Source organism: Blennius ocellaris (genome assembly GCF_963422515.1).
Source record: "Blennius ocellaris genome assembly, chromosome: 16".
In the NCBI taxonomy this organism is placed as follows: Eukaryota; Metazoa; Chordata; class Actinopteri; order Blenniiformes; family Blenniidae; genus Blennius; species Blennius ocellaris.
In genome coordinates, this window is record NC_137665.1 from 5,567,146 (window position 1) to 5,579,303 (window position 12,158).

General features: G+C 37.3%; 2 protein-coding genes across 2 annotated transcripts; one reads left to right on the forward strand and one right to left on the reverse strand.

Annotated features, from left to right (window-relative positions):
* Nucleotides 1–1,948: 1,948 nt before the first annotated feature.
* Nucleotides 1,949–4,207, forward strand: asphd1 (aspartate beta-hydroxylase domain containing 1; the record flags this gene model as incomplete). Its single annotated transcript, XM_080512076.1, has 5 exons — nt 1,949–2,398; nt 2,566–2,772; nt 3,233–3,440; nt 3,888–4,001; nt 4,098–4,207. The coding sequence occupies 5 exons, from the start codon at nt 1,949–1,951 to the stop codon at nt 4,205–4,207; spliced, it is 1,089 nt and encodes a 362-aa protein (XP_080368202.1).
* Nucleotides 4,208–6,749: 2,542 nt separating this feature from the next.
* Nucleotides 6,750–8,725, reverse strand: cabp5b (calcium binding protein 5b; the record flags this gene model as incomplete). Its single annotated transcript, XM_080512184.1, has 6 exons — nt 6,750–6,778; nt 7,138–7,285; nt 7,397–7,506; nt 7,723–7,866; nt 7,962–7,992; nt 8,675–8,725. 6 exons carry the CDS (start codon nt 8,723–8,725, stop codon nt 6,750–6,752), a joined length of 513 nt encoding a protein of 170 aa, XP_080368310.1.
* Between the last annotated feature and the right edge of the window lie 3,433 nt (nt 8,726–12,158).

Consider the following 12,158-nt stretch of genomic DNA (forward strand, 5'->3'; position numbering starts at 1 on the left):
AACCCGAAGTGGAAGCTATTTCCTTAAAACGATTGTTTTACTTGTACCCAGAGCCACTCCTGGCCCAAATTGGTCCCTTTAGGAAAAGAAACCACCACAACAACCTTAAATTAAATTGCAGTAAGCAGCCTTTTATCATATAATTATTTACAGATGAAGTCAACAATATGGCAAAACCTTCACGTGCTTATTTTGCTGCATTAACTCCACCTATTGCATAAAGTGCGGATTTAGATCAGATTTTGAATCTTCTTTTGAACCACTTCTTTTGAACCACTTCTTTTGTACCATCTCATCAGCTGCATGTGCAGGTTTTTTTTGTTGTTGTTTTTTTTTTTTAATAAATTGTATTCGGCTTCTACTTACACCCCAAACTCTAAAAGCAGTTTGTACCCACCAAACAGGGCTTTAAAGAGGTATACCAAGATGGACAGGGTATAAGAGTCAAGTTTGAAATGCTATTTTCTTTTAGTATTTTATTTGGTACTCCAACAATTTATTTGCATATGTTTTTTTTAATATATTAAATAATAGTGCAATTAAATAGTGTCAAAAAGTAGCTCATATTTTGAGTAATTTGTGAGAACATTAGGTTCTGGTTGATTATGCTCCAAGAACAATGCATTGTTTTTGTAAATCAGTATAAATCGGAAAAGTAGCACTAGTTCTTTTTAGGAATTTTTTCTGCAAAAAAACAAAAAGTACTTTCTTAAATTTCCTTAAATATTAATTCCTTGAAAATAATTGTAGTGTTATTTTAAACAACCAATGATGTAATAATGGCAAATTATTTTGGTAATTCTGAATGTAATAAAGGCAATAATGTAATAACATTTCAATCGCGTAATAATAGAGTAAAATATTTTCATGAGCATGATTGAGTTTCCTCAATGAATGAATACAAAAAAAATAGTTTTTTGTCATAAGCAAACTGCACACAAACTGCAAAATACATTTTTAATGCAAAGAAATTCCACTGTATATATAGGAATTATTACACATGCACCCACACTTACACAATATTATTGTGTTACTACTACATTTTGACAATTTTTTTTTAACCATGGAATAACATATTACACTACCAGCAAAGTGTTAATAGAACAATAGCTCAAACATGTTATTACACTATTGGCATGTGTAAAAGCTATTGATTTAATTACATTATTGGTTGTTGCACATACCACAAACACACACTGAATAATTTTCCAAACAGTTCTGAAATAATCTGCTTTAATTACCACTTTTATTTGGAAACAGAGCACACATCCAACAGATTTCCTTTAAAAAAAAAAAGTAATTGAAGAAAAATTTGAATCTAGATAAATACAAACTGGATTGCTATCCTCTAATATTTTCCTCTGAATCATTAATCAACGTCAAATCATGTGGACAGGAGGCTTTGGTACGACTTCAGAATATAATTCTCTAGTTAGTTGGCATAAAGAATGAGGACTTCCGGGTCACTTTTTACATAACACTGTGCCAGTCTCCGGGTCCTCTGGACGACCGGGTGGACAACCAACCAGCGCAGAATGTTTCCCTAATTTCTTCCAAGGAAATGCGGGGGAAGGCCTCAGTCCTCCGTGACCCCGGAGCGGATTAAGGTCAAGAAAATAAATGAATGTTTGAAACTAGGACAGTTCATTATTTGCCTTCGACAATATGCGCGAGCAAACACAACCACTCATTCCCTCATCACGATCTGTATGACTTTGACGAGTCGAAACTACTTTGTGCTGTGCAGCAGATATATTGAGAGGCCTTTTGTTGTTGCTCTTAAGTGAAAGTTGTACAAAATGTCACCTGTATATTTGCTTTTAGTTTTGAAAAGCACAGTATTTTACCTTAATATTGTTTTTTATGGAACATCGCTGCATTTCGCGTACAGTGAAGTATTCGACTTCTGTTTCTGTTTCAGGATTTTAGCTTTCCACAAAGATCAAGGATGCACTGGTCCATGAACACTTTGCCCTTGCCCCCATATGTGGAGCTGGGCGTCCACTCACTGAGTGGTCTTCTGTGGACTCTGCTCCTCTTGTTTCTGTGGCACTGCTATCGGATGGGCTCCGATCTGCCGATCCCAGGCCACACACATGCCGGGAAGCTCAAGTCAAGCTCAAGACGGTCCATGATGTCCCGGAGTGGGATCTGCATTGGAACGATGTGTCGTGCCCGATCCAAGCTGTTGAGGGGCGATCCAATCACCCCCTTTATTTCCATGGAAACAGAGGACGAGGAGCAGGGGCAGGGCTACCTTACCCCAGTGCTGAGCCATGCCTTGTTCCCGGCCCAGGCGCCTGCAGAAGCCAAGAAGCGGTACACGGCATTGCAAGAGTATGCCAAGCGTTACAGCTGGGCGGGCATGGGCCGAATTCATAAGGGACTCCGTGAACAGGTGACTTTAATCTTAATGTTCGTGAACTGGTTCTTAGCGGTGGCAGTGAATCCTTGAGCTGTTGAACTAAGTGTCACTCAACACTCTGCAGTTGTACAAATTTGGTGAACACAACATTCAGGCTGATCGTATATTCATACGTTATAATGTCATTGCTTTTATTTTAGGTAAAACTGAGTGATCACGCTGCCATACAGAAGCCTCATCTCTTCTTCCTGCCGGATGTACCAAGTGTTCCATTCTTTCCCCGCGATGCGCACCGTCATGACATTGAGGTCTTGGAAGCAAACTATCCTGTAATCTTGGCTGAATTCCAGGCTGTTTATCAAAGGGGCCTGGACTCGAAATTAGGCTGGACCTGTCTTGGACCAAAGGTATACAACAATAGCACATTCCACAGGAAAGATAAACTCTTTTGAAGTCCTGGCAGAGAACTTTACTGTGTAGAGTTGTTTTGTCCTTCCTGCTTTCTGTGGGCTCTCCTATTTAGAATGGAAGTTTGCTGCTTAGTCTAAATTGTGTAAATGTTCGTGTGTGTGATTGTCTCTATCTTTAACTTGACAACATGCTCTGAATGTGATCTGTAATGTGACTTCATGCGCTGTTAGCAGGGAAAACACAAGTCAGTCACATCTTTAATACAGCTCATTTTTTTCAACGATCTAACATGCGAAAGTACATACTTGTGTTAGTCATTCCCGTTTTTTTTTTAGATTATCAGCAATGACCAACTCTGGAGAACAAATATGTCACAGATCAGGTGGAGTGTATGCAATACAGATATGTGTTTCTCATCTGGTTCATAGTTTAAAAGGATATTTTTGTCTCTTTCAGGGCCAAGCAGTCTTTCCCTTGTACACTGCAGGTTTGAGTGTGGCAGGAAACTGTCGCTCCTGTCCTTGCACCTACCGGACACTTCTGTCTCTGCGCACGTTCATAAACAGCAACTCCCTGGGCTCTGCAGGGTTTTGGCTGCTGGGGCCCGGAGCTACATTGGGGAGCTCGTATGGACCCACGAATACACGTCTGCGGTGTCATTTAGGTACGTGAAATAATTGCAGTGCAGGGTTTTTATTGGGCTTCTCTATATGTTTGTATGAATTTGGGGGGGAAAAGGATTTTTATGAGTCATGAGGGGTGCATTAACAAAGATAATCAGATTGAAAGAGAAAGGACAAAGAAACATTGCTCCATTGGTACATGATGATGGATGCAGGGATGTTTTGGGTGTACTCAGTGAAATGTTTTCCCAATCTTATGCATCAAAAAAAGAAAAGAAATCTAATTAAAGCAGCCAGAAAGATAGTAAAAAAAGAAAAAAAAACCCATTGCATGATATCTTACATTTGGGTCAGGATTGGGGTTCATTTGGCCGTTGTCCTTTTTGTGCTGTGATCCGTCTGGCTTTAATCTGCAGTCATAGACAAAAGGCAGAAAGAAATCCCAACATTTTGCATACCAAGCTGAGAAGCAGTCTTCCTTTTTGCAGGTCTGCAGACTCCCCCCCTGTGTGAGCTGGTGGTGGGAGGGGAGCCTCAGTGCTGGTCAGCAGGACACTGCCTCCTGGTTGATGATTCCTTCCTTCATACCGTCTCCCATAAGGGTCAGTGAGTCACACTATAGAAACTATAATAATCTATTGCTGACAATTTCTATTGTATTGTATTGAATTGTATTCTATTCTATTCTATTGCAAAAGGGCCTCCAGATTCTGGACCACGAGTCATTTTGAGTGTGGACCTCTGGCACCCCAACGTGGCTGCAGCAGAGAGACAAGCTCTGGACTTCATGTTCAGCCCCGACCTCTGAATCTTCCTTCAACACGCAGGGATGCCTTACCTGAGCACTGCTTGACCTGGGTCAAACGACTCGTTCCAGTCAGTGAAACACTGTGTGAATTTACTTTTTAAGAATCTTCGCTGCATTGGCCATACCTTTTGTGTTTTACGCCACAAACTTTAACAGAATTGCAATGTAAAAAAAAAAAAAAAGCCTTCAACAAGACTTCAGCATCAAATGTCAAGCTGTCATCACTTGAAAGCACAAAAAAAACCATAGATATCTCATAGATAACATAGTCTCATAGATATTTGCACCGTGACAATATACATAATTCTAGAGAATGCATGTGAAACCAGCCTGTTATGATATCTGACCTTTTGTTTTGCTCTCTTGCTGCATGTGGTTACCAAAGTGCTTGAGCTGTCTAATTTTACATCTTTAGGTAGTTTAAAAATAGTTTAACCAAAAAACTGTGATACGCAAACTATATAAATGTAAACATTATTTATGATTTTTTTCCCCATCTTTTTTGCTTTTTGAATGTTAATCCTAAACATGTGCACACCGTGGATTTTATTTACCTCATAATAATACCTTGGTTATGTTTCTCTGTTTCTGCCCAGGATAACCATACTGATATGTCCTTTCTTAAGTGTGTTTTTGTTTACAATATGTGAATCAGCAGCATTTTACTTATGTTTTTTTAATCCAAATCCAAAATAAATATTTATTTCAGAATTAATTTTGTGTGTGACCCGTTGTTTTCAATAAGAAAATGAACAAAGCTCAAAACCATAAAAAAATTACTAAAGGGAGACTTCTCGATGAAGATAATCATTACAAATATTGATCAACATTGTTGAATGAGTTTAATTGTATTATCATATACCACACCGATACCTGGTCCCTTAATTGGGCATACATCCTTATTTTATTCTAAAAAAAACATTTCCTGTTTTTTCTACCGCTTTATCTGACTTAGGTTCGACAGTCCATGACGGGGAAAACACAGAGAGACAATTTAGAGTCAGCAGACTGAAAAGCATGTTTTTGGACCGTGGAAGGAAACGAGCTCACACACAGGGAGAACATGCAATTTCTGGTGAAGAAAACCAAACTTGGACATCAAGTATGAATGTGTCCGAATATGTCACTCTCATCATTGTTAGGACAAGAAAAAAAAAAGACAAAAGTCTGTCACCTGAAAAACACTATAATACACTTCACCCATCCAATTTTTAGATTTAAAGGAGGTTAAAAACTCATTAAGAATCTGTAGCCCTTTTTAGGCGACTTTTTCCACTCAACAGATGAGAATTAGAGTGATGATTTTTGTCCTATCTACCATCTGTTCCTCTGAGTTTCCCATGATGAGGATTAAAGAGACTGCACTAATCCAGCCCGGGGAGACAGATTACTCCTGAGATTGTTTACATGTCCGCTGTCTTATGATGTATGATTCAGTTGGCACTGGAAACTCACTTTGCAAGATATCTGTGCAAAAACATGCATTTGTGACATTTATAAGCAGTGTAACGACTCAAAATACAGTCATCAGGTCAACTTTAAGGGATGACAAGGGCAATAACTTGCTTGCCAGTTAAACCTGCGATACAGCCTGGTTCGCAATAGCATCTGCAGTGCTTCACTGGAAACCTTTTTATGCTGTTTTATTTTGCTGTGATTTCCACCTGACCCCAGGGTTTTTAAGTTACAGAGTAGAGGGTTGTTTTGAGGCTAAACCCTTAATAGATAACCAGGATACTTATTTAAAATACAAAAATAGCTGCAGTGCTGTCACCCTCAGCAACTTACGCAATAGCATTAGTAACCACAGTGAGATTATTAACAGTAAACGGTATTAAGTGGACAAAGTGGTCAAAAAATGATTTGATTACTATTTCTGGCAATTTTGAAACCATGTCAGTAGACCTTCCACCCCCCCCCCTCCCCCCCAAATGCAAAAATGGTAGACAGATGCTCAGCAATCACATGTACCCAAGTGCTACTCGCATCCAATGATGACAGTGAGCTTTCAGTTCTAATTTTGTCAGACCTTAATGCAAAAATTACTCAAAATAAAGATGTATTTGCACAACTGCAAGACCTGGCAATCAGGTTGTTGAATGCAGCACAGATTTGAGACATTGTGTGCAGCTTTAGTCGAAGTAGCATTAAGTAGTACATACAAACAAGACATTTCAATCTACCACTATGTCCCTGAAGGTAATGCCTCATTTCATAAAGCAAGTCAATACTCAATTTTACCGTGAACGACAAACACTATGTACATTATTTTCAGTTTTGCCTTAACTTCAGTTGCTTCAGGTCAAATCTGCAGAGCAGCATGACCAGTATTTTCACAACACACGTCTGTCCTGCATTGACAATCAGGGGTAATTCAGTGGAAACTGACAAACTTAAAAGATTACAGGACTTAATCAGTGCAGATGCAAATCAACTGTAAAGGAAATAAAAAAAAAAAAAAGGATTTTATAACATGAAGGCTGACAACAGCAGATAATAAAATATTAGAAAAAAGTATCAACTCCTCCTTTTTCTGTTGTCTTCATTTCTGAGACATCATCTTCACAAACTCTGTGAATAAAATCAAGAGACTTTGGATTACATGAACTCTTGTAGCAAATTGATCATAATTTTAAATAATCTACTTCTGGATGCTATGCTTACGTGATATGGCATAACATGTTGATTTTTGGCTGCTTAAACCAATATTATACATACTAATCAGAATGATAATTACTATATATTTGAATAGTTTTTATATTATTAACCATCAAGTTTCAAAGAAAAAAAACATTTATCGTTTTTTGATGTATTAGATTCTATCAATTTTGCTTTTAACGTAAAGCAAAAACAAAATTCTCGCCTGAACCATAAATGATTTATATATATAATATATATATAAATAATGTGTGTGTACTTTGGTATCTCACCCTCAAAATCCACGGTTCCATCTCCATTGTTGTCGGCTTCTCTGACCACGGCGTCGATCTCATGCTTGCTGGCGTGTTCGCCCAGCAGCTTCATCATAGCGTGCCTCAGCTCGTCAGAAGTGATCGAGCCGTCACCGTCGATATCAAACTGCAGCAAACGGGACGAGGAAATCAATCAGTTGTCAAAAGCTCGGGAATCCCACTCATACACAACGTGTTCACGGTGGGTTAAGACCTGTGGGAGACAACAGGAGCTCACCTCTTTGAAAGCATCTTTGAGTTCCTTCAAGCCGATCATTCCTGCAGTCTCATCCAGCAGCTTGGGGGTCATCAACTCAACAAAGTCTTCAAAATCCACCCGTCCCCCTACTGTGATCAGACAGATGTAAACCATATGACAGCAGTTATAGTATCACGTATTGTCTCATTAGCCAGGCTACATTGGAAGTCTTTACACTATGAACATCAAACCTATTGATGTCATTCGTTTATGAGCCTCAGTTATTATCAAAATGTCATCTCGTTATCCCATTTGAATTCAGGTGGTATTTTCTTTAGCAGTTTACATAAGAAGGCGTCTCTCACGGTTCATGTTGATGTTTTGACTCAGTTCAATCAGCTCCATTTCAGTTGGCATGTAGCCCATCGTCCTCATTAGGTTCCCTAAGTCTTTGCAGCTTATCAGACCGTCCTTGTCCTTGTCAAACTCCACAAATGCTTCACGCAGCTCTGGAAAGCATGCAGATACAGGAAAAATGAGGATTGCACATTACTTAATGGACAAAAAAAAACATATACATTTGAACATGTAAACATAACATTACCTTCAATCTCATCATGTGTTAAAGTCCTTGACTGCAAAATAAAAAGACACAATCACAGATTTCAGAGCTCATGAATAACAGCAGTGCACAAAACTAGTTTGTCCGAGATGCACAAAAATGAATTTATGAGAAGACTTATGTTACAAACTCAGTATTAAGGACACAGTTCTGTACACGGTGTTCTTTTATAAGGCTCCATAATCTCTCCATATAGATATTTAGATATGTATTAAGGGGGAACCGAGTTCCCTGGGGACGAAGTACACACAATATATTTGCTGCAACTTGTGGTGCATCACGTCAAAGGGATTAGTCAAGATGCAAGTCTGCATTGTTTTGAATTGTCCATTAATTTATTTAAGATAACTGCACAGAGAACGAAAATAATATTATTTGCGCATGAAAAGAAAGAATGGCACTCCGGCTTTATATTTGATGAATATAAAGTATGATTAAAAAAAACCTATCAGATTTAAATTCAGCACCTATGTTATGTTGCATAAGGATTGTCAGAGCTACATTAATTGTTTTTCATATGTATAAATATAAGAATTCTTTAAAGAAATTGAAACGATAGGCAAAGTATAGACATTTTTTACATCCTGAATTTTCAAATCCTTAATATCTAAATAAGTTACACCTACTAAATCAAAACCACAACAAACACAATCATGTTATATCTTTTATGAAATTATATGATAATATTGTCTTACCTGTCTCCTCGTTCCTCCTCTGAGAAAAATGCACGCTTGTTTCAGACTCATGGCGATGCACTCCGTGAAGATTTGGGCCTCTTGTTTCGATGAATTTCTCTGCTAAATGTCACTATATCATTTGCTTTCTTTTCGCAGTGCGAGCATGTGTATGTGTATAAACCTTCTGCAGTGGTGATCTGCACATGCCAGAGAGGAGGGATGAGGTCTCATGTGGATTATCTCTGCAGCTTTGGTCTGGAACCGAAAGATAGGCTTAATGCCGTGTAGACACACAATTTCACTTGCATTGTTAAACATTAGTGTTGTTTCAAAATGCTTTTATGCATCACACTGTGCGTTGCCATTTTAATAAAAAAATATAAAACAAGATTTTGGCATGAACAAAGACAGCCTTGCTTTTTTTTCCCCAATGTCTCATTCTTAATGACTTCAGAAAATTTTCAAATAACAAATCACTGCAGCACCAACAATGATACTTCACTGTACTATTACACCAGACAGCACATTATTGTGTTATATAATCATACAGTATAATGCCCTATGCATAATAAAGGGTCTGTGCCGCTTAAGAAGATTGTCATGTGTCAGCCCCAAGAACACGAATTAGGATGCAGATGTAAAAATAAAGCTCCAACCCCCCCCCTGAAAAAATTAATAAAAAAAAAAAGATACAAAGGCAAGCAGAGCAAGCACAGAATGAAGGAACTGGGGAAAAATACAGGTCAAGAACAGGATAAAGATCAAATCAGACTGACAAAGATGAGGCATGTGCATGTAAAAGCAACACAATCTGATAGAGAGAAAGTAAAAACTGGATGAGTGTCAATGTAAGTATATGTGAGGGGACAATGTGAAATTATTAACATGTGAGCAGGTGAGGAATAGGAGGTGAAAATGAGGCGCTTGTACCAGTGTAAAGTTTGAAAGGCTGGCAAATAACCAGCCGAAGTGAGGAATGGTGTGAATGATGCAGCTCTGTAATTTGCATGCAATCTGAAAATTACATAAATAAATTGTGGATTATTGGTTTGCTAGACTGCATGCGACATCACATCAATGAAATAGATGAGCACTTAACCAATCTGATCACCCCGAATGAACAAATTCTGCATTACATGAGTCAGATGAGATAATGCCATGAGATCAGTAATAATATCTTTTTATGTAAGTGCTCTGATCCTGTTCATACACACTCTATACAGACAGATTAACTGAATTCAACTCTTATAGCTGAATCATAGTCACAATGTATTACACTGTTCTGACCTCGCCTATAGGAATCATTAATGAAAGAGGCCTTCATCATGGTTCACATATTTTTTGAATCATTTTCATTGGGATTCTTCTATATTAATAGGGATTGAGTCGGTTTTTTTACAGCATTTGTGCTACGTTAAAATGTTCATCACAAATAAAGATGACTCACTGAGTGATACTGCTTTATCCAAGCGAATTTAGGTAACTATAAACCGTATTTAAATTAAAATGTAAATTAGACCCTGTAAAACTGAAGACTTTCAGTTCCTTTTAGTTTCTGCACAGAACAGCTTGAGAGAGTGAACGGCTCTTCCTCCCCTCTCTCAATACCTCTGGGATCACACCTGCAGCTGTGAAACTTTGCACAAACTGTCAGGACTATTAATAAACTGAGATGAAGAAAATCCATAACTTCTCCTTCTTTTGTTGCAATACAGTTTTAAATAAGTGTGTACATATGTATTGATCATATTTGCATTTAACTGATGATTCTGTTTTTACTCTGCAATAAATATATGAAATACTAAGAAAATAAAACACTAATGATACTTAAAGGATTGGGTGAAAAGATACATTAACATCCATCCATTCATCCATCCATCCATCATGAATGTTGGAGCCTATTATGCTCCATCTCATCTAAATATCAGTAAAATAATTTAAATTCAGTACTTTAGCTATCATAAAGTCTCAAGTTGTAAAGCTAGTCATGAACAGTACACATGCATCCTTACACACACATCATAAATCATCATAGTTTGATTTTACAAATGAATGATAAGTCTCACACTCATCAGAGCTTATGTGCTTTGGGATGATGTTTGTTCAAGATGATTCATTACAAAATTAAAAGTATCAACCCCACCTGGATTTCCCTTCTTTTATTTATGCCCACCTAAAAATTGCATTGGAAATATGACATTTTGATATGAAGATAATGCAGTTGAAAAGGTTCTGTTATCAGATAAACCTTTTCTTTCTCAGTTTTATTTCAGTGCTCTCCTCGGTTCTGTAGGTATCAGGTTTCAGAAGCAGGTTTGGTGTGTTTGGACCAGTGATCTTATAATGCAAACAAGTTTCAGTCACTGCAGCTGCTCTTCTCATGATGCTTGACAGGACTGCTTTGCATGTGTTTGAGTATGAACAGGCTGTGAGAGTGAAACTGTAACCTACACAGCATTGGAAACTCAGGTCCAACTGCAATCTCTATTATAATGTCAGTGAATCTGTATGGAAGTAAAAGGAGGGTTTTTATAATTAAACAACATTAAGCTCATTTGGCACTTTAACACTACAACAAAGAAATTAATCAATTTAAATAATTGTAACCATATTTTTTCCTATGCATTTTGGAAACTAAATTAAACAGTTGCAAAGAGTCTGATAGAAAATTTCTTTTTTTAATACTTCTTAAAAAGATTTCACAGAAATTAATAACCTCCTAGCTTAATTTCAATATAAATAGTCAGGATGTTTTTTAATCATGACATATTTCTAACAATGTAAAGCAACAATAATGGAACTAATATCATAATGAACGAGTGAAAAATAGCTTTAAAAATCTGTAAATTAACAATAGCAATTGAGAAAACATTCAATATCGAACTTGTAATAGAAATAATAAAAAAATAAAAAAACAATTAGATAAGTTGATCATTGATTCACATAAAAACAAAGCATCAGCAGACCAGAGTAAAACCCTCCCAGAGCCTGAGCAACTCCAACATGAAGCCCTGATACTATTAATAATATCAGACCAGGTCATTGGAATAATATAGTACTATTAGGTCTGCTCAAAGAGAAATCATTTGAGCATTCAAGTTTGTGAATAATTTTTTGTGTGGGGCCCATACAACAACTATCCAGAAATGAATTAATTATAGTTTCACAAGTAATGGTAGGATGAAGTCAACTTAAGTATAATGAAGCAGATATCAAATAAAGTTACTATATTCCTCGGTTTATTTCATGAAGAAAATATCAAATGCATGCATCTTGGTTATAAAGGTTGTAATCTGTCATAATCCCTGTGGTAGATATGCTCGGCCACAATTTGGGTCTCAAGGAGTGAAGGAGTTTTTTTTGTGGCCTTCAAAATGACCAAAATCACCCAGTCCCGCCGAGACAATTCCTCACAGCTCTGGGAAGTTGAAACCAGTGTTGGGAATACTGTGTTACTGTAAAGCCACCACATAGGGGCAGCAGCTTGCTAGTAACTAATGCA